The sequence below is a fragment of the Pan paniscus genome, chromosome 13, assembly GCF_029289425.2.
Source record: "Pan paniscus chromosome 13, NHGRI_mPanPan1-v2.0_pri, whole genome shotgun sequence".
NCBI lineage: Eukaryota > Metazoa > Chordata > Mammalia > Primates > Hominidae > Pan > Pan paniscus.
In genome coordinates, this window is record NC_073262.2 from 133,328,326 (window position 1) to 133,356,022 (window position 27,697).

The window sequence follows — 27,697 nt, forward strand, 5'->3', positions numbered from 1 at the left end:
TTAGATACTTATTGTAGTCTTTGCAGTCCGGGTTTGTTTGTACCCATCCTTTTTGGGAAAATTTCCAGGTATTTGAAGGGACTTGGGTGTTGTAATCTAAGTTTTTGGTCACTGCTACCATGTCTATATTAGGGGGCACCCCAAACCCAGCAATGCTGCAACTCATGTAGACTCATAGAGGTACCGCCTTGGTGGTCTTGGATAAGAGCTGGAAGAATTATCTGATTACCAGGCAGAGAATCTTGTTCTCTTCCTTTTCTTTCTCTCTTTCTCCCTTTCTCTCTTTCTGTCTTTCTTCTTTTTTTTTTTTTTTTTTTCCAGACAGAGTCTCACTCTGTTGCCCAGGCTGGAGTGCACCAGGTGCTATAATCTCTCGCTTGATTTTTGGTTCTCAGGAAGGTGCTTTTTTGTGGGGATAGTTGCTCAGTTTGGTGTTTATGCAGGGAGGACGATCACTGGAAGCTTCTTTTTTTTTTTTTTTTTTTTTGAGACAGAGTCTTGTTCTGTCTTCAGGCTGGAGTACAGTGGTGAGATCTCAGCTCACTGCAACATCCGCCTCCCTAGTTCAAGCGATTCTCCTGCCTCAGCTTCCCAAGTAGCTGGGACTACAGGCATGCGCCACCACGCCCAGCTAGTTTTTTTATTTTTCATAGGGATGGGGCTTTACCATGTTGGCCTGGATGGTCTCAATCTTCTGACCTCATGATTCGCCCGCCTCGGCCGCCCAAAGTGCTGGACTACAGGCATGAGCCACTGCGCCTGGCCTGGTTTTCCTTTTTTTCTTTCTTTATTTTTTTTAGACAGAGTTTCAATCTTGTTGCCCAGGCTGGAGTGCAACAGTGTGATCTCGGCTCACTGCAACCTCTGGCTCCTGGGTTCAAGTGATTCTCCTGCCTCAGCCTCCCAAGTAGCTGGGATTACAGGCACATGCCACCACACGTGGCTAATTTTGTATTTTTAGTAGAGAGGGGGTTTCACCATGTTGATCAGGCTGGTCTCAAACTCCTGACCTCAGGTGATCCACCTGCCTCAGCCTCCCAAAGTGCTGGGATTGCAGGCGTGAGCCACTGTGCCTGGCAAAGCCTGGTTTTCATCCTAGACTTTTTTTCTTTTTTTTTGAGAAGGAGTCTCACTCTGTTGCCCAGGCTGGAATGCAATGGCATGATCTTGGCTCACTGTAACCTCTGCCTCCCGGGTTCAACCAATTCTCCCGCCTCAGCCTCCCAAGTAGCTGGTATGACAGGCTCATGCCACCACACCCAGCAAATTTTTGTATTTTTAGTAGAGACGGGGTTTCACTACGTTGGTTGGCCATGTTGGTTGGCCATGTTGGTCTCGAACTCCTGACCTCACATCCTAGACTTCTACATCCATCAGAACACCAAGTACTTACCTTCTAAATATTTTTTTTCTAATGGATTCACTTTTACCTATGCCCATTGCTGCAATCCTAGCTCAGGCCCTCATTACCCCTTCCCAGAATGAGAACAGCTCCCTGCTGGTCTCACGGCCTTCAATCTGGCCTTCCTCTCAGCCACAGCACACACCAGGATCAGAGTGGTGTTTCCAAATCTATAGTACACATTTGAGTGTGTCACTTAATGGCTTAAAGGTTCAATGCCCACCTACCTAACCCACCCCCACTATCTTCATGTTGAAATCCAATCTCCTTAATATGGATGATAGGGCTGTTCAAGACTGGCCCTTTGCTTATCACTCCAACTTTATCGGTGCCAATTCCCTTCCTCAAACTCTAAGCTCTGTATAATTAACTACTCATATGAAGTTCCCTAAGTTCACCATGATTTTGGTGTTATTTGCATGATTTTCCTTGAACATTTAACCCCATCTTCACTTGACTAAATCTTATTCATGTTTCTTATCTCACTCTTTTGTAGTTGCCTATTTTCTTGTGTGTCTTTCCTGGACTATAAGCTCACTGAGAGCAAGGACCACACAGTGTTCAATGTCTCATTCTCACTGTTTGTGCTCAGTAATTTTTACTCTCAATAAGTATTTGTTGAATAAACAAAGTTTCATTGAGATTTACAGCAGGTTTGGTGAGTCTGAGGGTGTGGGTAGGGTGGAAGGATGGGAGGCGAAAGAGATAACTAGAGTTCATGCTTCAAAGGTAGAGTCCTTCTGGTGCAGTATCCAGGGTGGGGCTAAACAAGTGGTTTTTGAAGTGGAGTGGAATTGAAGGTCACTGGAGCAGAGAATACAAGGCAACTATGACCCCATAGATGGGATGAGTGGCACTTGTGTTGCCTAGGAGAAGTCAGGTCAGGCACCAGGTGGGGTGGGGAGGGAAGCTGTGAGTCAGGCTCCAAAGTCCTTTCATAGATGGTCTGATTAAGGCAGGGAGGTGCCTTCATCCTAATTCCAAGCTGCACGGGGAGAGGAAGGGAAATGAAAGTGATGGAAGATACACAGAGAGCCAGCAGTGACTCAACGAGAATCATGGCACTGCCTTATAACCCTGAGATCTGTGGGCCCTCATTAGAGAATGAAGGGCCTCTGTTCAAAAGGATTTCATGATGAACAGGTGGGAGAATTTTCTAGAAAGTGGTTGTGTCTACAGAGAAGCATTTTAATAGAAAGGTCTTCCCAGAGAGCCCAATAGAAGGGTTTAGAAGATGTCTCCCAGTGTACCTTCAAGTGGTCAAATGACATGATTTCTTCCAGTTTGGTTTCAGAATTTGTTACAAACCCCTGTATCAGAAATGTCTACTGTCTTACTGCTACAATTCTCAGCTGTTTCTCCCAGTTAAGACATTAATCTGGAATCTTACTCTGATCCTTAAAGCAAAGCAATTAAAACCCTGTATATGGGATTATCCACCCCTGTGCATTCTTTTTTTCTGTGGGAAATTGGGTCCACACTTGTTTTTGTGAAATGTCAGCACAATAAAAGCCTCTCTTTGGGACAACAGTTACAAAGAACTCTCATCTTAAAAAAAAAAAAAAGTCCTAATGAACAAAGTTTCAAAATTCGACATCACTTGCAGTCTGACCTGTGAGGGCTGGTCACCTTCCTTCCACCCTTTCACGTTTAGCAAAAAGGAACCAAGGGACGTCGGCAAACTTGCACGTCCTCACTTCCAGGGCTGCAGGATGTTTCCTCAGCTGATTTCTCTCTGAGTCCAGCCCCACAGCCCCTGTAGGCCTCCTTCTCGGCGTAACGGCTGGTTTTTTTAACAGCGTCCAATATGCTTGAGATGAACTGTGCTTGGTTGGGATGGACTTTAAACGTGCTGACATTTTCCTTACATTTCATATTTTGTAGTTAAGTTTTCCATCTATCTGCCTATCTAGGTTCATGAGCAAGGTTAGTCTAGTTTTCTTTTTTGTGTGTTGCATTTATTGAGGTTTTGGTATCATGCCAATAATCAGAATAACATCAGTATCTGGCAGGATGCAGTGGCTCACGCCTGTAATCCCAGCACTTTGGGAGACCGAGGTGGGTGGATCACCTGAAGTCAGGAGTTCGAGATCAGCCTGGCCAACATGGTGAAGCCCCATCTCTACTAAAAATACAAAGATTAGCCTGGCGTGGTGGCAGGCGCCTGTAATTCCAGCTACTTGGGAGGCTGAGGGAGGACAATTGCTTGAACCTGACAGGCAGAGGTTGTAGTGAGCTGAGATCGCACCACTGCACTCCAGCCTGGGTGACACAGAGAGACTCCGTTTCAAACAAACAAACAAACAAAAAATCAGTATCTTCCTCCACCCCTTCCCATCTCGGCTTGTTTGAAATGCAGAATCAGAGGTCTACTCCAGACCACTAAAACCATTATCTACATTTCTTCAAGAGCCCCTGGAAATGCACATTATAAATTCACATAGTTTGAGAAGTTGCCCTAGGCCTTATCATTCCTGAAAACCACTCCTTCCATAATCTCGGGAGCAAGCGACCTGGCTCTCCAACCAGCACGTTCTTCCTTCCAGCTCACTCCCTTACCGTGCTGATTCCAACCATCCGTTGATCCTGCCACTTCTACATGGGCCTCTCTCCCCCCACTGCCCACAACCCTTCCTCATTCCCTCCTGGACAGGTGTGGATTTAACAGTCCACCATAATTATTACTTCCTTTCCCCTGTTTCCCTCCATGGAATTATCTAGCAAAAACAACCCTGGTGGAATAGATTCCCCACCTTCCCAGCAAAATGTGGCCGCTGAGAAACATGGAATAAGCCTGCCAACTGGTCCTTTACACCTGCTCCTCTTCCCTGGAACTTCCAACACCTCCTCCCTCTCTGCACTGAGCGAATGAATGACTGTTCTTTCTGTTTCCCTGAGGAAATGGAAGCCCTCAGAAGGGACTGTCCACAAGTTCCAGGAACTTCGTCTACCTGGCTCTCTGCCTCGTGCCCACATTCTACCTGCCCTCTTGGAACCGTGACCTCACCTGCCTTGCTCCTATTCAAGGCCAGACCTTCCAGTGCACTCTGCGTCTTTCCCTTCTCACTCAATCAGGGACAGCTCTCCAGAAAACACCCCCCAACCCTCATCATCACATTTTCCCTTACGACTGAATCATTCCCACCAGCATTTAAGCACATTGGAAGAGCTCCCAATCTAAAAACAAAACAAAATGAAATAAAACAAAACATTTGCTCGGACCCCACATTCCCCTCCAGCCATCACCCCATTTCTCTGCTCCTCATTAGAAACAAAACTTCATGAAAATGTTGTCTAAACCAATGGTTTCTTTCCAGGGCCCCCATTCTTTCTAGGGACTGCCCTCCCCGCCCCTTCCTTCTCCTCCTCTCCTGCTTTTGAGACGGAGTTTTGCTCTTGTTGCCCAGGCTGGAGTGCAATGCCGCGATCTCGGCTCACGGCAACCTCCACCTCCTGGGTTCAAGTGATTCTCCTGCCTCAGCCTTCCAAGTAGCTGGGATTACAGGCACATGCCACCGTGCCCGGCTAATTTTGTATTTTTAGTAGAGATGGGGTTTCTCCATGTTGGTCAGGATGGTCTTGAACTCCCGACCTCAGGTGATCCACCCGCCTTGGCTTCTCAAAGTGCTGGGATTACAGGCGTGAGCCACCGTGCCCGGCTTTTTTTTTTTTTTGAGACAGAGTCTCACTCTTGTTGCCCAGGCTGGAGTGCAATGGCACAATCTCGGCTCACTGCAACTTCCAACTCCCAGGTTCAAGCGATTCTCCTGCCTCAGCCTCCCAAGTAGCTGGGATTATAGGCATGTGCCACCACGCCTGGCTAATTTTTTGTATTTAGTAGAGATCACCTGAGTGGATCACCTGAGATCTTCTTTCCTTCTCTTTCTTTTTTTTTTTTTAACATAGTCTCCCTCTGTCACCCAGGCTGGACGGCAGTGTTGTGATCTCAGCTCACTGAAACCTCCATCTCCTGGGTTCAAGCAATTCTTCTGCCTCACTCTCCGGAATAGCTGGGATTACAGCCATGCAACACCACGCCCTGCTAATTTTTGTATTTTTGGTAGAGATGGGGTTTCACCATGTTGGCCAGACTAGTTTCGACCTCCTGGCCTCAAGTGATCCGCCTGCCTCTGCCTCTCAAGGTGCCAGGATTATAGGCATGAGCCCCCTCACCTGGCCAGATTTTCCTGGATCTCTTCCTACCAAACTGGCTCCTCCCTCTCAGGGTTCTTTGCTGGTTCCTTACCATTCCCTGACCTGTCATTGTTGGGGGACTGGGCTTAGTAGTAACACTCACATCCTAAAGGATCTCACTGAATTCAGAGGTTTTACCTACTCTGAGAACCACCTAAATTCTGTCTCTGGCCCAGACTTCTCCTCTGAAGTCTTTTTTTTTTTTTTTTTTTGAGCCGAGTCTCACTCTGTCACCCAGACTGGAGTGCAGTGGCGCAATCTCAGCTCAATGCAACCTCTGCCTCCCAGGTTCAAGCAATTCTCCTGCTTCAGTCTCCGGAGTAGCTCAGACCACTGGCGCACGCCGCCACACCCGGCTAATTTTTGTATTTTTATTAGAGACGGGGTTTCACCATGTTAGTCAGGCTGGTCTCCAACTCCTGACCACAGGTGATCCGCCCGCCTCAGCCTCCCAAAGTGCTAGGATTACAGGCGTGAGCCACCGCGCCAGGACTTCTCCTCTGAACTCTTAAGTCCAACTTCCAACTTGGGTGTCCAACAGGCAGCTCAAACTTTGTATGTCCCTAAATAAATTTCCAAGTTCCTCCCTTCACATCTGTTTCTGCTTAAATTTTCCCCATATCACCAAATTGTATTTTCTAGTTGCTTGAGAAAAAAAAAATTAGAAATCAGGAAAATCCTTTTAGCTTTACCCTTTATTTATTTATTTTTTTTCTTGAGTCAGGGTCTCACTCTGTGGCCCAGGCTGGAGTGACAGTGGCACAGTCACAGCTCACCGTAGCCCCGACTCTCCAGGCTTAAGTGATCCTCCCACCTCAGCCTCTGGAGTAGCTGGGACTACGGGCACATGCTACCACGCCTGGCTAATTTTTTTTTTCTAGAGACAGGAGTCTCACTATGTTGCCCAGACTGGTCTCCAACTCCTGGCCTCAAGTGATCCTTCCTCCTCTGCCTCCCAAAGTGGTGGGATTACAAGCGTGAGCCACCTTATATTATTATTATTGAGACTGAGTACTGCTCTATTGCCCAGGCTGGAGTGCAGTGGCACAATCTTGGCTCATTGCAATCTCCCCTTACTGCAACCTTTGCCTCCCGGGTTAAGCGATTCTCCTGTCTCAGCCTCCCGAATAGCTGGGATTACAGGTGCCCGCCACCATGCCCAGCTAATTTTTGTGTTTTTAGTAGAGACAGGGTTTCACCATGTTGGGCATGGTGATCTCGAACTGACCTCAAATGATCCTCCCACCTTGGACTCGCAAAGTGTTGGGATTCCAGGCGTGAGCCACCTTTTAAACGTGTCTACAGGTGATCATTTTACTCTTCTACTGCCACCACCCTGGACAGAGCCTTATCTTTTTTTTTTTTTTTTTTTTTTTTTTTTTGAGATGGAGTCTCCCTCTATCGCCCAGGCTGGAGTGCAGTGGCGCGATTTCGGCTCACTGCAACCTCCGCCTCCCGGGTTCGAGCAATTCTCCAGCCTCAGCCTCCCAAGTAGCTGGGGTTATTTTTGTATTTGTAGTAGAGACGGGGTTTCAACATACTGGTCAGGCTGGTCTCGAACTCCTGACCTCAGGTGATCCCCCTGCTTCGGCCTTCCAAAGTGCTGGGGTTACAGGTGGGAGCCACCACGCCCGGCCGGACAGTCTTATCTTTTGGCTGGCTGATTTCAACAGGCTTCTCGCTGGTCCCCCGGCTGAAACCCTCAGGGCTTTCAGTCTGGTCCTCATACCACAGCCACAGGGATCCTCCTGAAATGTCATTCCACGTCCTTTCTCTGCTCACAACCCTTCAAATTGCTTCCCATCTCCTTGAGAGTAAAAACAGGAAGTCCTAACTTCGGTTGGTAGGGCCGCACTCCTTCCTCATCTCTTCCCCTATCTGGGGCCGCTTTCAAGCCAGCACATTCTCGCCTCAGGGCCTTGGTCCTGCTATTCCCTCTGCCTTTCCATACAGAAAGCTCCCAGGCTCTCTCTCTCCAGGAAGCTGCTCCCTGAATGAACACTGTAAATAACAACACCCTGCTTTCTCTCCCCTCCTCACCCAGTGGTGTTTTTAACTGTCCAGTATTTGTTTTTTTGTTGTTGTTTTTTGTTTGTTTTGTTTTTGTTTTTTTGAGATAGTCTCGCTGCGTCGCCCAGGCTGGAGTGCAGTGGCCCGATCTCGGCTCACCGTAACCTCCGCCTCCCGGGTTCAAGCGATTCTCCTGCCTCAGCCTCCTAAGTACCTGGGAATACAGACGCCCGCCACCACGCCCGGCTAATTGTTTTTTGTATTTTTAGTAGAGATGGGGTTTCACGGTGTTGGCCAGGCTGGTCTTGAACTCCTGACCTCGTGATCCGCCCACCTCGGCCTCCCAAAGTGCTGGGATTACAGGCGTGAGCCACCGCGCCTGGCCCAATTGTCCAGTATTATACATACCTGTAGGTTTATTAGTCAATTATTTGTCAACTGTTTGTGCTAGGAGCATGGACTGTTTCGCTCACTGCCCCATCCCTGGCGTACAGGAGGTGCTTAAAAAGTAGTTCAGTTACACATTAAAAACAAAGAAACAAAAATACACACATATGGCATTTGTATGTGCCAGGCTCCGTTGTCAGAGCTTTGCAATGCACTGTCCCGTTCATCCTCAGAAGCCCGTGGCTGGTACCACTATATTATTACACACTTTTTTTTTTTTTAATGTGTGAGGAAATCCAGGCACAGGGACGTGAAACAGCCCATAGATAGCAAATGGTGGAGCAGGATTTAAATCCAGGTTGCTGATTTAAATAGGAATATTCCCAGTAATCTGGAACGTTCTGGCACTTGTCCCCCTGGATGCTAAAATGAAGTGATCTGCTCCAAGAAAGTAAGAATCGGTCTGCACAAAGTGGGATCCCGGCCTCTCGCAGAATTAAGCTTGAAGAGTTGAGGAAGTGGTCGTTGAAAGTGGGCGTGCGATTCCCGCAGTAAGAGCGCTCAGGCGGAGGAGAAGGGGCTGAGCCCCGCCTTGGAAGCTGCGGCGGAGGAAGAGGAACTGCGGGGCTTGGCTTCTGCTTTTCTCTGCGGCCCCTCCCGCTCGGGCCTCGCGCCTACTTGCGGCGCCCTGAGTCCGCCGGCCGCTCGGGGGCGCCCGAGGCGGAAGGGGGCGTTGCGGCGCCGCCCGACGTCGCGTCCTCGGCGGCTGCGCAGTGCGCACGTCAAAGCCGGGCTCGGGCCGCAAGCGGGGCGCGGGGATCGGGGAGCGGCGCGGCCTGGGAGACACAGAGCCTTCAGGCGCCGGGGCGGGGGCACAGGCGAAGACTAAGGCGGCGCCGGGCCCCACAGCAGCAGCCGCAGCCCAAGCGAGCGCAGCAGCGCGGCGGCAGCCGCGGGAGCCCCTGGGCAGCCGTCCGCCCGCGCAGCCGCCGCCGCCGCGGGAGCCCGTCGCCGGGAGCAGGAGCGGGCGGAAGACAACGGAGGGGCCGAGCGTCCGAGCCACTCCGCGGGGACCGAACGAGCAGCCCGAAGCGGCGGCGGCCGAGGACGGGGACAGCGACGACGCGGAGGCAGAGAAGGGAACGCCCGGCCCAGCCCCGTGAGTGACCCCCGGCCGGCCCTGCTCCTGGTGCGGACGCCTGCCCGGCTTCCGCCTGCCCCGCTGGGCCCTCACCGGCCCCGGGGCTGCCTCCATTTTCCTGGGTGGCGGCGGCCCCGGCCCAGCTTGTCCCCGGAGCCCCCGGGAGCAGCCGGGCCCAGCCTGCCCTCTCCGCCCGGCTCGGCTCCGGTCCCTCGCTGAGACGCTCCCTTTGCCTTCGCCGGCGTGGGGCGCCCGGGGGCCTGCAGTCCAGGCGCTCCTGCCTCTCCCTCCGTGGTTCTCTGGCGGGGCTGGCGGCGCGGGGTGGTCCGGGCCGGAGTCGGGAGGGCGGGGAAGTGCGGGCCGGGTCAACTGTCACCGGCTGCACCCGGGCTTCAGCGCCTCGCTCCCGCCCCTGGTAAACTTCCTGTTGTCGGGAGGCAGATACCAGCTTTGTGACCAATTCAGGAAAATGCCTAACTGATTTCTGGTTAGGAATTGGGCGGTCGGAGCGTTCTGGAGTTCAATGGAACCACCCCAAGCGCAGACTGCGTGCAGGCGCCGTAGTCGGCCCGCACCGGAGGGATTCAAAGGTGAAGCGGGCCCCGGTCCCCTCCCCCGAGGAGCTTAGGCTCTGGTGTGAGAGATAAGACGAGAACACAAATAACTGCGATACCGGGAAGGAGGTGATAAGTCCTGTGAAAGAACGACGGAGTGCTAGAAGGGCACCCGGAAAAACCGAACCGATCACTTCTGCCTAGCAGAAACCTGGAAGGCTTCCTGGGCGGGGGATGCTGAGCAGAGTCTTGAAGGCCTGATGGGATTTAGGAGAGGAGGATTGCAGAAGAGGTGTGTGGAAGGGGTAGCAAAAGCGAGAAGACAAAGCCTAGAAATCATGGATAATTCCGTTTGTTGGCATGGTGCAGGGGGCGGGGGGTATTGGGCTAAAGAGGTATTTTGGGGCCAGATCCTTGAATGCTGTAGAGGAGCTATTTGAGCAGCATTCTAAGAGAAACTTAGAGCTCATTTCTCAGTGACTCATGAGCCCGGAAATGTAGGCTAGGGGATATTAAAGGCGCTCTTGTGAAAGGAGAGAGAAGGAGGCCCAGTCAGGAGTTGACATTCTGTGCCTTGAATATAATGCAGTTTCAGATCGATTTTGACAGCTTCCCAGATAATCAAATAAATCCATGCCCAGGCTAAGCAAAGTACCTTTGCAGAAAGCTTCATTAGATATCAGGCTCTTAAGAGGTAATGGAAAGGTGTCTATAAAATAAGCTCATCTGCACACAGAAGGTGTTTCTATTTGTGCGTTCGCTACAGTGCATAAAAACTTCTTGCACTTTGTATTAGGCGTATGTACTTTGGAATTACTAAGCTAAACCTACATTCTTTGAGGTGGCATTTGTGTAAAGTAACATAAATTGATGATTTTTAAAAAATGGTTAGTAATATTCTGCTGTAGAAAGCCAGACGTAGACCTTTTACAGAAAGGTAAAACTTTGTTTTTATATTTTATTTTATTATGAAATCTTTATAGTAGAGCCAGAAGTGAAAGTGTTTAGCTTTATTTTGTAGTTTGTTCAAATCGTTAGGAAGTAATTAGCAGCTGTATTCGAAATCTAGAATATACGATCTGTGAAAGCAGCTTAGGGCCTAAGTTTTGTAAGCATGCACTTGTTTGCGTGTATGACAAGTGAATGCCACCTTTTTGCAGTTTAAAATTTTTCTCCTTTTCAAAATAATACATGATCTTTGTCAAAGCTTCCAAAATTCAGGGAGTGCTAGAAAATCTTTAAAACATTTTCTATAATCTTACCACTTAGATTTGGTTACTGTTAACATTTTTGCGTATTTTCTTTCCAGTCTTTTTCTGTGTATTTTTTCTCTGCATAATGAAATATATTGTATGCATATGTATACACACACACATCTCTTATTAAGCTTTTCTTGTCATTAAATATCTTCATATAAAAAACTTTTTACTCAACAATGGAAGTCTTCTAAGCATGTTATGTTTTCCTGACAAGGTTGTATTATTTACCTCAGATGAAATGCAGTAGTTAGGCTTAATAACTACTAGTGTGGACAGAACTTTTTCTGAAAGTTTCTTGTTTGAAGTATGTTTCTTTCTCTGTAAGACTTGGATCCTCTTGCTTGTTGAATAAAGTTTTTCTTGGCAGGATGTGTGTTGTCATGAGGTGTGGAAGAGGAAGAAAGCACACAGATCTCTGCTATAGGAGTGAATGGACTTTTAAAGGGATGTTGTCAAAAGATTACTGTCATGGCTGGTATACCATCCCCCACAGACGGCGATGCAGTGTCCCTTCCCACTCCCCACTTCGCTCCTGAAAAATAGTCTCTACACTAGGGCCATCCATATAGGTTAACTATGTTTTGAACATGACATCACGAAGACTCAGGCTGGATATAAGCATAGAATATTTCATGAAATGGTTTGCTACTATAACAAATGGGTGGTATTTGCCTTTTTGGTTTTGTTTTTTGAGACAGGTTCTCACTCGGTCGCTCAGGCTGGAGTGCAGTGGTGCGAACATGGCTCACTGCAACCTCAACCTCCTGGGCTCAAGCCATTCTCTCACCTCAGCCTCCCGTAGACGGGACCACAGGCTCGTACCATCACATCCGGCTAATTTTTGCATTTTTATAGAGACAGGGTCTTGCCATGTTTCCCAGGCTGGTCTTGAACTGCTGGGCTCAAGTAATCTCGCCTTGTCCTCCCAAAGTGCAGGGATTACAGGCGTGAGCCACCACGCCTGCCTGGATATCTGTTTTTTTATTTCAAGGCAGCTTACTTCCCTTCATTAGCATTTTCTACTTCACGTTCTTGTACTAGGTCAGTTTTTTCCCATGTATTTTACATTCTAAGGTGTATTAATAAGATCTCTGTTTCTGTTTCATCACGTATGAAGTAAGATGCTGAGTAAGGCTGTGTACGTTTCCTAAAGTTAATGTAGAAGAACTGCTAAGAAAGTCCAGTATAAGTATGGGGTTTGGTAACTTGATTTTATTTGAATGTTTGTATATTGCAAATACGTATGCCACACAGGGTCTTTATTACCTTGGAATATTTACTAAAGTTTTCTGTTTTGATCAACTTTTGTGGGATTACAGATTTCTTTAGTTATTGCCATACTTTCCCAAGAGCTTTTTTTCCAGATTGATGACTAATCACTCACAGTTTAGCCATCTGCCTTGAAAATACACAAATCCAACCTCCCCAACCCCCAAAAATAAAATTCAGTAGTAGGACGAATTTCGTTTCAGGTATTGTCTTTTGTTTACCTTTCTGGCATTGTTTCTATTCCAGCTCTATTTTATTTTTTAATTTAAAAAATGTTTTAATTAAAAGAGATGGTGTCTCATTCTGTTGCCCAGGCTGGTCTTGAACTCCTGGGCTTATGCCATCCTCCTGCCCCGGCCTCCCAAAGCACTGGGATTATAGGCCTGACCACACTGGCCTCCAGCCCTATTTTAAAAGGTCAGGCCGAGCGGGGTAGCTCACTCCTATAATCCCAGTGCTTTGGGAGGCCAAGGTGGGAGGATTGCTTGAGCCCAAGAGTTGGAGGCCGATCTGAGCAACATAGCAAGACCCTGTATCCACAAAAATAAAAAATTAGCTGGGCATGGTGGTGTGTGTGTGCCTGTTGTCCTAGCTACTCAAGAGGCTGAGGCAGGAGGGATTGCCTGAGCCCAGGAATTTGCAGCCTCAGTGAATTTTGATCACTGCATTGCAGCCTGAGGTGACAGAGTGATACCCTATCTCAAAAAATGTATATATAAAATAAAAATAATAAAAATAAAAATTCATTTTCCTCTTTTTCATTGCTCCTTTTAATTGGGCATTTGATTTTATGAATGTCTTTACATGTTACAGAAATGGGACTGTGGAAGGTGGATTAATTTGGATAACAGAAAAACTGGTAAACATTTTTTTTTACACACTTTGATAAAATTGTGGGGAAAAAATATCAAATCTGAATCTCTGGGTTAAATTACTTGTGACTTGTTATTACTGAGGTGTAAAGATCTGGCATTATTATGAAGTCAGGTAATCTAAATTTGCATAGCAATTTAGTCATCAGTATCTTTTGGCCATTGTAAGAAGACTTGTATTAGAGCCTTCTTTAATTACAGAAGGAATTGAGCTGTGTGAGAGTTCGTACGTTCTGTGCCCTTAGTGACTTTCTGACCGGATCCCAACCACTACTTTTTAAAAAATTCTCCTGCAAGGGTGTCTTGCAGTGAGAAAGAGAGACTGGACTCAACTCCCCTCATCTCTACAGTCCGGAATATGGGGGCAGAGCAAAGTGAAGCAAATATTTCTGCCGTCACCATTTGTAGAGTAGACCAGTCTGTGAATAAAATGATCAGTGTTCTGCCTCTGTTTCTCAGGCCCTCCGAGGATTATGAGAAGAGTTACTACAGGCCTAGGTGGCAGATCATAGACTGGTGGTGATGAAATCAGGTTAACAGCTAGTTGCCATCTGCATTTTTGGGGGGTGTTGTGCCATTTCTGTCTCACTGAGCTTCCCAGTCCCACTGTGCTTTTAACTTTTAAAACAGAAGGGGTGAGGGGACAGCAGAATTGTGGTTTATAGCAGCTGTGATGTTAAGCCTGCAGAGGAAGGCAGAATGGCATGCAGAGAATTGCAGGAGGTCATTCGGGTGTGAAGTGGCTCCAAAGGAGGGAGGTAAATCCTGCCTTGGCCCTTTATGTTGACCATATCCAGTGCATACCTATTTGTATGATCTTTAATAGCTTTTGTCTTGGTACTCAGAATATAGTGTTTAAGTTATAGATTGTGTTTGCTTGTTTATGTGTGTATTCATATGCATGTTTCAAAGACGGGGAAAATCTAGCCATTATTTAGTGGCAGTTTGTTTTTATATGGTAATTATTCTTTGGGAGCATTATCCAGCAAAAATTGTTGAGGACCACGGAAGTATGATACTGTTAAAAGATCACGCACTTTATTTGGTAATACATTTGAGAAACAAAACATACATTGTGTATCTTGATCTTAATTAAGTTCCTACTTTGTGATCTTGTCTCATGAACTGTAACTTGCTCTTTACAGTGTACTGACTATTAACATGCTAGTCACTGTTGTCTCCCTCCACAGTAGATTATATATCAGCTGTATTGAGGCACTAGGAAGAAATACTTGGACAGGTTTCTGTTTACATGTCTGTAGTTAAGGCCCGCTCTTAGGTTTATAGAATTTGGAGAGGTAGTGTTAGCTAGTGGTTAAAAGCGCAGGTGCAGCCAGACTGCCTAGATTTTGAACCCTCATTCCTCTGCTGTGGGCTCTATAACCTTAAGTTCCTTCTGTCTAGCTTGAATTCCTTGGATGGTAATAATAGACCATATCTGAGAGGGTTGTAGGACGATTAAATGAGTTGCTACATCTGATGTGCTGCCGTGTATCAGATGCCTAGACATAAGTTTTGTGATGCTGATGATAGGCTTTTCCAGGGGGGAGAAACTTTAGAACTTCAGAAACAACCTAGGCAGAATGGTTCTTTCTGCAGGTGGGAACACTGAGGCCCACCGTAACTAGAGCAGAGTTTGGTTCACTTTGAGCAGTAACAGGTGTAGCTTTCTGCAAAGTGAAGTCTCTTTTCTAGGGTTTTATGGCTTATTAGCCACAGGACTGAATCTGGTGCCTGGTTTTCTTCATTCTTTGTCCAGTTTACTTGAATTAAGTATCATACTTTATGCAGTAATGTCTTCTTTTGGACCTTTTCACTAACATTTACAAAGGTTGTATTCAAAATATATTAAATGTTCTTTGTCATATAATTCTTTTTTAAGGTTTAATATACTAATATTCATAATATTTGTGATGTAGCTGGCAAGTGATTTGGGAGGCGTGTATGAAGTTAGAAGTCGAAATAGACAAAGAATCAAGGAAAATTAACAAAAATTAGTTAGCTTGGGGGAACAAATTACCGTTTAGGTCCACTAAATGTTGGGCAAACCTCTTAGGTAGTATTGTCCCCAACATCATTGATGGGAAACCAAAGTGGAGGGTTTGTCCAGGATAACACAAACATTGCACAGTTGAGCCAGAATTTGAACTCAGGTCTGCCTTACTTCAAAATATGTGCTCCCTGAAATAGGGTATGACTCCCTCATGAAATAATTTTATTTTCCTTGCTGAGCAGTTTTGAATTAGTATTTTAGAATGAAGGTTTATAAATAGATCCGAATTTGGATTTTAATAGGTTTCCAAGCAGTAACCACATTACAATCTAAAAGAGATGGTTTATTATAAATGCTTTAGTTGTATAGTCGTAATTTGATTAGTGGCTTATAGTTTAGTTAGGCCAGTAGATAGTATTTAATTTCTACATTATTCTTGTAGAGAAGATGGGAGGCCTGTGTTACAGTGGGAAACACAGAAGCCTGGGAATCGAAAGATCTGGGCTGGGTCCTGACTCCATGGCTAATTATGTTGTCACTCTGTACAAGTAACTCCATCTCTCTGGGCTTCAGTCATCCCATTATTATACCAAGGGCCCCAGATTGAAAACCCCTTAAATTCTCTTACCCTTATCTTCAATGATTTGTATGTAGGCTTCTGACTTGCCTTTTTCTCCTGCACTGGTTCCCTCCCCTTTTGCTGGTGGTCTTGCAGTCTGTCTGAGTACTTTATGGCATGTGACTGTGCTTTAACCTTTTCTCTCCCAGTTGGTCAGATGGTAGTGTTATTTCACAGTACTGAAGTTCTCTGCTTAGGGTAATGAGAATAACATCAAAATGTGTATTTTCAAATGTTCTACCTTTGTGCTTATGAATAAATAGTTAAGAACTAAATGTTTTATGGTTGTAAAGTACAAGCTTAGTAAGTCAGTCTATTTATTAACAAGTCCTCAAGCCTCACATCAGTTTCGTTGTCACAGTTGTGTTGTAAAGTTGGGCGAGTTGTGTGTTTTAGGGGAAGGAAAAACATTAACAAAAGGCAGTGAGAGTGGGAAAGAAAGAACCAAAAATGTAGAATTAAATTTGGGAATGTAAAGAACATGCTTTGGCTGTGGTTGGTATTAATCCCCTACCTATGTAAAGGTGGCATCCTGGCTTAGATCACAGGGTTCTTTGCAGCTCGGGATTCTATCACTGGTAAGAGATAAGGGTGATATTCACCACCCATTAGCATTCATACATCCTCAAATGTCTATTATTAATTTGGTCCACAAGTTGTTTGTTTGTTTGTTTCTCAGGACGGAGTCTCCCTCTGTCGCCCAGGCTGGAGTGCAGTGGCGTGATCTCGGCTCACTGCAACCTCCGCCTCCCGGGTTCAAGCGATTCTCCCACCTCAGCTTCCCGAGTAGCTGGGATTACAGGTGCGCGCCACCATGCATGGCTAATTTTAGACGGGGTTTCACCATGTTGGCCAGGCTGGTCTTGAACTCCTGACCTTGTGATCCGCCCACCTCAGCCTCCCAAAGTGCTGGGGTTACAGGCGTGAGCCACCGCGCCAGGCTTAAGCAGTTTTTAATGCCCCTTATGCTAGGTACTAAAGGCCAGGCCTCAAGGAGCTCAGTAAACAAGTTTTTTCCTGCTTTGATGGCATATCATCAGCCAGCCAGTTCATTTACTTTTAGATTCTATAGCAGGGAGACAGAAACTCAGGCCGTTAACATGACCCACGTAGATACTCTTTTGGCTCCCATCTCTCTAGTTACAGTATGGTTTCATCGCTGTTCAGCATTGGTGAGTTATAAGTTTTTCCTATGTATGTAAGTTTCGTGTCTCTAGATTGTAATTTATTTGGATAGAGGATTTTTGTTTTTTACCTTTTAAAATTTATCTTCCCTCCCCTCTTCCCCACCTCATGTTTTCAGAGTATAATAATACGTTCTTTCTATAAATATTAAATGATACAGCTGTGTGGTAGTATAAGAAAACTTTTGCAGCCAGCATGGTGGCTCGTGCCTGTAATCCCAGCACTTTGGGAGACCAAGGTGGGCAGATCACTTAAGGTCAGGAGTTCAAGACCTGCCTGGCCAACATGGCGAAACCATGTCTCTACTAAAAATACAAAAATTAGCTGGGCATGGTGTCAGGTGCCTGTAATCCCAGCTACTTAGAAGGCCGAGGCAGGAGAATCGCTTGAGCCCTGGGGGTGGAGGTTGCAGTGAGCCAAGATCGTGCCACTGCACTCCAGCCTGGGCAACAGAGGGAAACTCCATCTCAAAAAAAAAAGAAAAAAGAAAAAGCAAACTTGCTTAGCAGAGATGAAATACTTAACCAAAATACAATTTTTTCTGTTTATCTTTTTATCTCAGCTATATTTGTGCTTATTTGAAAGTGATTTACTTACCATGATAATTGAAGGTTATGAGGATCCCCTTTTGGCAGATAAGTTCCACGTAAAGCCATGTTTCCCAAATTGTGTTTTGTAGACTGCCAGTCTTAGATTAGTTGTTTGTAGGAGAGGTTGCAGGGTGAGATTTCAACTTGGGAAAACACTGGGTTAAACATAGTTAAACAGAGTTTTATTTTTGATGGTGATTGTGTTACTGTTTTTCTGCAGAGCTTGTCAGAGTTTTTAGTAGTGTGTATTGGCAAATTGAGAAATACTGCGCATTATATTTCCTTCCTTCAAGTTTATTTGGTTAAAAGAACACACCCTCCCCCCCAGGAAATACACACAAACATCTTGAAGAAAGGTTCTACTGGAACACAGGTTAGGAAACCCTCTTATTTGCATACTTACTAGTATGGCATTCAAAGCATTTACTTACTAATTCGGATGATAATTTTTTGTCAGTTGGAATTCAACTAAGATTGTAGTGGCTTTCACCAAGCCTTTGTTTTTTTTTAATTTCAGCCTGCAGTGAGAAATTATATTTTTGACCAGTGACCCAACACATACACACACTCTCAAAACTGAAAAAGAAATTTCATGAAACAGTACTTAGGTCTTACATAGAATGCATTCTAATACTTTCTATTTTATTTCTTAATGCTTTTTATGAACTACTAAAATCAGCATGCAGTTTGAGAGACACTACAAGGTTACATGAATTTATAAACTTAGAGTGAGAATATACCATACAAACTTTCATTTTTCTATTTAAAAAATATTTTTTGTAGAGACGGGGTCTCACTATATTGCCCAGGCTGGCCTCAAACTCCTGGGCTCAAGCGATCCTCCTGCCTCAGCATCCCAGAATGCTGGGATTACAGGCTTGAGCCACCTTGCCCAGCTCCAAACTGTTTTATAAGTGAGAAAACTAAAGCTCAGTGTAGAGATGAGATGGGAGGGACTCTGGCCATAAATTCTGGATTGAAACCTTGGTTGTGTGTTTTTGGGCAGGGTGTTTAATGCCTCTTTTTCCTCAGCTTTCTCATTTGTAACATAGCAATAATAGAACCTATACATAAAGTAGTTGTGAGGATTCAGTAAGAATGCCATGCATAGCGTGTCTGATAGTGTGCTGTAAGTGTCCAATACATTTTAGCTTTTATGATGGTTGAAGTCTCAAATTCTTTCTGCTGTACTATACGTACTTTGAAAAATATTTTAAGACTTTAGAAGTGTTTAAGCAACCTCCAAGTAAAGCTAGACTCTTGATCTCTAGTTGGATGTATCATTTGTTGTGATCTCAGCCCTCTGAAATAGTAAGTTTTAAAAATAGCGAAAAGGAGCCACTTAAAGTTGTTTTGTCTCAGTTGCAAATTGACTCTCGGTTGCCGAGCTTTATGCTATATTATTATATAGTTTTAAAACTATTCCTTTTTAACTTTCTTAATTTTCAATTTTGTTAAAAGAATGAATACTTTAGCAGCTTTCAAGCCTTTTTAAAAAATCTTTATAAGCATGTAATTAAATACAAATATGTTCATACCTGTAACCTATTAATTTAGCTTTCTTGTAGTTTTAATTCATTAAAATAAAAAAGTTACTGTTTCCTGTTTTATCCACGTTTCTGCAGGTTTGGTGAGTTTGCCCATCCTCAATATTTTATATTGCCATTGGGGGTTTAATTTTGTGTCCTGACCTAAGAAAAGGGACATTTACAGGGGATTTACGATAGTGGGAGCCTGATTTCCCATTATCTTTTTTTTTTCTTTCTGGTTTAAACACTTCATTTTAATTTCTCTGCTGTGGGCTTCCTGAACCCACCCCACTTAAATTTTAAGGTTGAACCTCCCCCAAACACAGGAAGACAAGCAAGTCTCTGATTCAACATTCTTGGGAGAGTAAGTTTTACTCTCCAAAGCCACATCAGAGAAATCTTGCTGCCCCTTCTGCAGTAGGTGTGTCTTCATCTCTACGTTCCTGCAGTGTGTTGCCTTTGAGCTGATCCTCCAGTTGTCTCACCTCCCAGACCCTTTTGCTCCTTTTAGTGCCCCACACTGTCCTTGAAGGACCATACTGTCACCATGGCACCCAGAACCCCCTGCCTGCTGGTTGGGCTTTGGTTGGGTTTAGCCCTGGCAGAAGATTAGAGAGGGTAGGAGGAGAAAGAACTCAGCGTATGTCTTGCCCTGCCCTCTCCATGCCCTGGTGCATTGTTTGGCCAAGGGTTCCCATTATCTCAAACATAGCTGGCTACTTCATATATTAATGTCACTACTGAGGCAATTTGAGGTGTTTCTCAGTTTGTTTCTTTTATTCCCCAGTTTGTCTTCAGTGTGACCTGAAGTTGCTGAAATAAGAGGTTTCAATCAGCATCACCACCACATACCAATTCAGTATGCAAATAGCATAAAGAGGGTCTGGCGTGGTGGCTCGCACCTGTAATTCCAGCACTTTGGGAGGCTGAGGTTGGTGGATCCCTTGAGGCCTTTAGGAGTTTGAGACCAGCCTGGGCAACATGGTGAAACCCTGTCTCTGCTAAAAATACAAAAATTAGCTGAGTGTGGTGACGCACACCTGTAATGCTAGCTACTTGGGAGGCTGAGGCATAAAAATCGCTTGAACCCGGGAGGTGGAGGTTGCAGTGAGCCGAGATTGCGCCACTGCACTCCAGCCTGGGTGACAGACCAAGACTGTCTCAAAAAAAAAAAAAAGAAGATAGCATAAAGGCATAAAGATTCTGTACTTGTGTGAACAGGAGGCATGTGGTAAAAAGTAAATAATTGCTAACATAGCACAGGTATGTTTTAGCACAGGTATGTTAGCTGCTGATACATTGTTTAAGACCTCTATGGGCCGGGCACGGTGGCTCGCCCCTGTAATCCCAGCACTTTGGGAGGCCGAGGTGGGCGGATCACCTGAGGTCAGGAGTTCGAGACCAGCCTGACCAACATGGAGAAATCCCACCTCCACTAAAAATACAAAATTAGCCAGGCATGGTGGCACATGCCTATAATCCCAGCTACTTGGGAGGCTGAGGCAGGAGAATCACTTGAACCCTGGAGGCGGAGGTTGCAGTGAGCCAAGATCGCGCCATTGCACTCCAGCCTGGGCAACAAAGAGTGAAACTCCATCTAAAAAAAAACACACACACTCACCAAAAAAAAAAAAAAAAAAACCTCTATGAGTAGTTTACCTCGTTTAATCTTTTTTTTTTTTTTTTTGAAAGCCACTGACTTTATTGATCTAAAAAACTTTACAAGGACAGTGACTGTTGTGCCAAAAAAGGAGCCAAATGGAATCAAACGGATTGAAAGTGAGGGTGGGGGTGAGGGATGGGGCCGGGAATCCATTCAGGAAAGCTGGTAACTGTCACCAGGGAACTGGCAAGGGAAAAAGGACGGGGGAGGCATGCAAGAGCGAGAATCCAAAAAAAAGTTGAAATGGTTAGGGGAGAAAACTCCCAAAAGACCCCGGAGTACGTCGGAGGTGAGTACAACAATAGCAATCTTTTCCTTCGTAGAGGACAGGGGAGGAGTCCCTACTCGGCTGCAAACTCTGGTTGAGGGCTGGGGATTGAGAGCTTCCCAGAGAGCATCACAAGAAGGCGTCGCACCACTCTTGAAGGCATCCGAAGCAGTCCCGGGACTGCTTGGCGCTGGCGCCACAAGTGTCTTTCAGCCATTCCCGGAAGAGGTCTTCATCTTTCTTTAGCACCAGAAACTGGCCAAGGACAACATAGGCCTTGTCAAAGCCCCTTTCCTCCAGCTTCTTGCCCAGGACTTCACCAATCCCAGCCAGGCTCCCCACTGGGTTCTCCCCCATGGGCTCTGCCACGAAGTCTCGGTGCTTTTGGGAGGTTGTCATCTTGATCAGGCTTAATCCGCAACTTCAGTTCCCGTAACGGTTCCTCCCGCCACCCGGCCGCTCCTGCGGATACCTCCCGTTTAATCTTTTAACAGCCCTTTTTAATATCAAATTTTGTCCTCATATTTTTAGGTAAGTAATGGAGAAAACCAAGCAAATTGTGTAATTGGCCCGAAGTTATACATGTAGAAAGGGGTCCTAGATTTGAAACCCAGGTCACAGAGCTTGAACTTGCAACCTACCATGCTGCCTCTACCACAGGATACTGGAATGTAGAATCATCCTGGAACATAGGACATTTCTGATACAGAAACAGATGAGGTCAAGTCTCCTGGTCAGGATGTTTGATGTCTAGGACACAGAGAACTTTCATTTCTCTTTACTGAGTTGCTGTCAGTGATCTTTGAGGAGCTGTGATGAAATGGAGCCATGCAAGAAAATTAGGAAAGTTAAAAGTACAGTTTTTCCATAAAAGGAAAAGATGGAATCTACAAATCATCAGACTGCACTTGATGTTGATTGCCAGAATACCTAGCTAAGTGTTGATTTCTAGAAGCTACATCCATTTATTTATTAACTATTTCCTTTTTTAGTAGGATTCTATTAAATGTCTGAGATAAGGATGGGGCAGGATAGGATTGCTGAAAGAATGCATAGTTCTTCCATATTTGAGATTATCTGAAAATATTAAATTGCACAATTTAAATTGGAATATTTTCTAGGACTTGAAAGTCATTTTTATGTTTTTGCTTTTTAATTTAATTAATTTTTTTTTTTAGACGGAGTCTCTCTCTGTTACCTAGGCTGGAGTGCAGTGGCATGATCTCGGCTCACTGCAACCTCTGCCTCCTGGATTCAAGCAATTCTCGTGCCTTAGCCTCCTGAGTAGCTGGGATTACAGGTGCATGCTACCATGCCCGGCTAATTTTTTGTATTTTTTTTTTTTCCAGTAGAGATGGGGTTTTGCTGTGTTGGCCAGGCTGGTCTTGAACTCCTGGCCTCAAGTGAGCTGCCCACTTCAGACTCCCAAAGTGCTGGGATTACGGGCATGAGCCACTGCACCTGGTCTCATTTTGATGTTTTTATAGGATCCTTTTACTTGTGTTCATTATAGCTATCTAATATGCTTTGGCACATAAGTCACATATGGCACATTAGTCACAGGTACAGTGGCCTGCATCCCTGTGCCTTAACCTTCCCATGTAGGCAGGAAGGAACTAGGAACTGTTAGCATCTTCCTGTATGTAAACACAGCAAAGTGTAAATACCTTCTGTTTTTATATTGTTAAAATCATCCATTTCTGTTCTTTAAGATTGTTGCTAACCTATTCATTTACTCAAAGGCTAGTCTTGGTCTTGTTCACATAGTGATTGGAAACTGAGTTGATGGAAAGAGGGCAACCCTTCCCCACAGAAGCTGAAAGGGAGGGGCGGGGAATGTTTTTTCTTTTTTAATCTTATGGAAGCTCCCGGACTTTTTAAATATAGTGAAAGGAAGACAGAAGGAATCAGTGTGCTTAGCATACGAGATTGTATGCTGATGCCCTTTGGTGTTTGAAAAGGTCAAAAGACTGTCTTTTATGGAGGCTTTTGTTATCATTGAGAAGAGGAAGGAATAATAAGAAATACGGAGAGGGAAGAGGAACAAGACATAGGAGTATATCCAGAAGAAAGTGACCAAGTAACTTTAGACACTGGGACTAAATTTGTGTGTCATGCACAACTTTGGAAGAGCTAATCATGAAGGTGGAACTGATTGCTTTTCAGAATTGTCTTAAGAAGTAGAACACTTGAATAGATTGTTAACCATATTTAATAATTTATGTAAATATTTAAATATATATAAATTGGAAGAGGGTACCCTTATGGAAGCTAAAAGGGAGGGGCGGGGGATATTTTAAATTGTGTAAATATTTAAATAAGTATGTATTTAAGAAGTAGAGCACTTGAATAGATTGTTAACCGTGTGTGTGTGCGCGCGCGCGTGTGTGTGTGTATTTTTTTCTTTTTCTTTTTTTTTTTTTTTGAGACAGGGTCTTGCTCTATCACCCACGCTGGAGTGCGGTGGCGCAGTCTTGGCTCACTGTAGCCTCAACCTTCTGGGCTTGAGTGATCCTCCCTCCTCAGCTTCCTGAGTGGCTGGGACTACAGGTGTGCACCACCATACCCAACTAATTTTTTTGTATTTTTTGTAGAGATGGGGTTTTGCTATGTTGCCTAGGCTGGTCCAGAACTGGGCTCCAGTGATCCATTTGCCTTGGCCTCCCTAAAGTGCTGCGATTACAGGTGTAAGCCTCTGTGCCTGGCCTTAACTCATGGAATATATTAAATATATATTAAAGGCCATGCCCTCGCAACCAGCTAGGGGAAGGAGTGCTCCAGACCCAGTTAGCATAGAAATTATATACTCTTATATAAATGATATACCTAACATAAATACCCATATATAAATTATATGTTCTCTTTAAAAGTTTCAAAAAACATAAACTAGATTTATTCTAGATCCTAGAATACCAAAAGATACCAAATTCATGTTACAAAACTAGCCCAGGCCAGGTGTGGTGGCTCACGCCTGGAATCCCAGCACTTTGGGAGGCCGAGGCAGGAAGATCACCTGAGGTCAGGAGTTCAAGACCAGCCTGGTCAACATGGTCAAACCCAGTCTCTACTAAAAATACAAAAATTAGCTGGGTGTGGTGGTGCACGCCTGTAGTCCCAGCTACTCGGCGGCTGAGACAGGAGAATTGCTTGAACCTGGGAAGCGGAGGTTGCAGTGAGCTGAAATCACACCACTGCACTCCAGCATGGGCGATAGAGTGAGACTCCGTCTCAAGAATAAATAAATAAATAAAAACTAGCCTAAACTCTTAAAAAACTAATAAAATACAAAATATAAGAACAGCAACCTGGTAAGACATTACAAAGGATGAAAACTATATTCCAAATTTATCTTTTTTTTTTTTTTCCTGCTCACTGCAACTCTTCCACCCAAGTTCAAGTGATTCTCCAGCCTCAGCCTCCCAAGTAGCTGGGATTACAGGGGTGAGCCACCATGCCCAGCTAATTTTTGTAGAAATGGTGTTTTGCCATGTTGTCCAGGCTGGTCTTGAACGCCTGAGCTCAAAGCAGTCCACCTGCCTCAGCTTCCCAAAGTGCTGGGATTATAGGCATGAGCCGTCGCACCCTGCCCCAATTTATCTTTTATATGTTTTTTTGAGACAGGGTCTTGCTTTATCACCCATTCTGGAGTGCAGTGGCGCAATCATAGTTTACTGTAGCCCCGAACCCCTAGGCTTAAGCAATCCTCCTGCCTCGGCCTCCTGAGTAGCTAGGGCTACAGGCATGTGCCACCACACCCAGCTATAATTTTTTAAATTTTTTGTGGAGACGGGATCTCATTTTGTTTCCTAGATTGGTCTCGAACTCCTGGGCTCAAGCAGTCCTCCTGCCTTGTCCTCCCAAAATGCTGGAATTACAGGCATGAAGCATTGCACCCGGCCCCAGATGCACATACAGAAGCCAAGAACATTCTAAGTAAAACACCAGCAAAACTAATTAAATATGAAATTGTCAAAGAAGACAAAACCTGGTATTTACTGTGTGCCAAGTAAGTGTTTTAAGCACTTACATTATCTCAATTAATCCCCTCAGCCTGAAGAAAGAGATTATGCTTATTTTACACATTATGAAATATAGGCCAAAAGGTTAAATAGTCTGCCCAAAGATTAGTTGCAAATTAGCCACAGAGCCTGGTTTTGAACCCTTGGGCGGTTTGCAGCAGCTAGTATTTAACCTCTGGCTATATCATCCCAATATGTGCCAAGATAGCAGTGTTAAACAGTTCTCCTTGTTTTATGAACACTTGAAATCAGAAAACAAAACAAAGATGCCCAGTAACACTGATGTTTGATAATGTCTTGGCCAGCGCAAGAATACATCAAATAAAAGACTTAACTATTGGAAACAATGGTGGAATATAGCAGTATTTGCAGACAGTCACAATTTTAAACCTGGGAAAACCAAGAGAATCAAATCAAGAGTTAAAAATAAGAGTTTAGTGCCCGGCGCGGTGGCTCACGCCTGTAATCCGCAGTACTTTGGGTGGATCACCTGAGGTCAGGAGTTCAAACCAGCCTGGCCAACATGGTGAAACCCCATCCCTACTAAAAATACAAAAAAATCAGCTGGGCGTGGTGGCATGTGCCTGTAATCCCAGCTACTCAGGAGGCTGAGGCAGGAGAACAGCTTGAACCCGGGAGGTGGAGGTTGCAGTTAGCCAAGATCTCCAGCTTGGACAACAAGAATGAAACTGTCTTAAGGAAAAAAAAAAAAAAAAAAGTTTAGTAAGATGGTTTTATACCACATAAAGATATTTAATAATTGGTAGCACTTGGCTATGAAAAATCTTGAGCGAAAACCTCATTCATTATAGCAATAAAAAATGAAATGCCCAGGGTGAGGAAATCTATAAATATTTGAGATTTTTACAAAGAAAACTATAAATTTAAGTGAAAAAAGACTTAAATAAACAAATGAGAAAATTTTTCCAGGTTGAATCAGTGTAGTATTGGCCAGAGAATACTGTCAGATTTTTTAAAAAGTTGACTTATGGAACACAGTAAAAGATACATATGAGCCTGCTACATAAGCAACATCACACATTAGTGGAGAAAAAGGATTATTTAGAAAACAAATTTTTCTTATAATTTTAGACAGAATCTTGCCCTGTCACCCAGGCTAGAGTTCAGTGGCACGATCATGGTTCACTTCAGCCTCGACCTCCTGGGCTCAAGTGATCTCTCACCTCAGCCTCTCGAGTAGCTGGGACTGCAGGTGCACACCACCACACCGAGTTAATTTTTGTAGTTTTTGCAGGGTTTCACCATGTTGCCCAGGCTAGAGCAAAATATTTTTAAATGATTGGTTATTCTTTGGGAAAATGAATTGTGATAATTAAGCTACCCTTTATATGAAAATATATCTGTTGGGAGAATGACTAAAAACTATACATTAGAAGAAAACTTTTTTTTTTTTTTTTTTGAGACCAAGTCTCGCTCTTGTGCCCCAGGCTGTAGTGCAGTGGTGCGACCTCGGCTCACTGCAACCTCCGCCTCCTGGGTTCAAGTGATTTCCTGCCTCAGCCTCCTGAGTAGCTGGGATAGTAGGCGCCTGCCACCACACCCGGCTAATTTTTGTATTTTTAGTAGAGACAGGGTTCCATCATGTTGGCCAGGCAGGTCTCGAACTGCTGACCTCAGGTGATCCACCCGCCTCGGCCTCCCAAAGTGCTGGGATTACAGGCATGAGCCACTGTGCCCGGCCAAGAAAACTTATATGAATATCCATTGGATGAAAAAGCAGGTTTATTTTCATTGCTGTCGAGTGATAGAAGAAAAGAACTAAGAAAAATGTGTGAAAAAATTTGTGCGACAATGGCTGAAGTGTTGACATTTACCTCAGTATAGTAAAAGCTTATACAAACTGATAACTGCCATTTATTAGTAAGCTCCTTTTATGTTTCAAATGCTGCCCTAGGCATTTTATTCATGTTAAAATTTTAACAATCATTTTATAACTAATTGAGATACAAAAGGTCAATGTTTTATCCCCAGATTTTGGTTCATACCTCTACTAAACAGTAGAGCTGGGATTTAAACTGGTGTCTGATAAGAGATGGTCTTAATCCTTAAAGCATGCTGCCTTTCAAGCAAGTTAAAGGCTAAAACACTGGCCAAGTGAACAGCCAGATCAGATAGTGGCTAAAGTAAATGTAAATAAAACAATGGGGGGTGCTACTAGAGATTTTAACAAGTAGTAATGCTTAATGCAAGTAGGGTTGCATTGAGATGCATAAGGCAAGACGATCTCATATACTGCTGGTAGGGCCTTTCTGGGAAAGAGTTTGGTCCCGTATATAGCCAGGTTGTTAAGATACTCATGTAAACCAGGAAAAAAATAAAATTCCTTTTTCATTCTTACTACAAGTGATCTTCGGTGTCTTAAAAAATCTAGCTGTTTTATTGATTGTGGTGGTGATTGCTTAACTCTGAATATACTGAAAATTATTGGATTTTATGCTTCAAAATACTTTTTTTGAGACAAAGTCTCACTGTCACCGAGGCTGTGAGTGCATTAGTGTCATCATAGCTCACTGTAGCCTCAAACGTCAGGGCTCAAGTAATCGTCCCTCCTCAGCCTCTCAAGTAGCTAGGACTACAGACGAGCACCTGCACACCTAATTTTTAAATTTGTTGTAGACACGGGGTCTTGCTATGTTGCCTAGCCTAGTCTTGAACTGGCCTTAGGCAATTCTCCTGCCTAGGCCTCCCAAAGTGCTGGGATTATGATGTGAGCCACCATGCC

The 27,697-nt window shown here is 44.6% G+C and overlaps 2 protein-coding genes across 3 annotated transcripts in view; one reads left to right on the top strand and one right to left on the bottom strand.

Annotated features, from left to right (window-relative positions):
* Window positions 1-8,762: 8,762 nt before the first annotated feature.
* The window catches only part of CAB39 (calcium binding protein 39), a 108,356-nt gene continuing 89,421 nt past the window's right edge, over window positions 8,763-27,697 (top strand). Inside the window, exon 1 of one of the 2 annotated variants that reach the window (XM_034955342.3) lies at window positions 8,763-9,152. The gene's annotated coding sequence lies outside the window, so the exon portion shown is untranslated. The remainder of the gene's footprint in view (window positions 9,153-27,697) is intronic. The other variant, XM_055109198.2, reaches the window with a different exon arrangement.
* On the bottom strand, window positions 13,302-21,437 carry LOC103786663 (barrier-to-autointegration factor-like). The gene has a single exon (XM_063595604.1). The coding sequence runs from the start codon at window positions 21,332-21,334 to the stop codon at window positions 21,065-21,067; it is 270 nt and encodes an 89-aa protein (XP_063451674.1). The 5' UTR covers window positions 21,335-21,437; the 3' UTR covers window positions 13,302-21,064.

Bases quoted from the DNA above. Each gene is read 5' to 3' on its own strand.
- LOC103786663 (XM_063595604.1), bottom strand. From the start codon at position 21,334: ATGACAACCTCCCAAAAGCACCGAGACTTCGTGGCAGAGCCCATGGGG.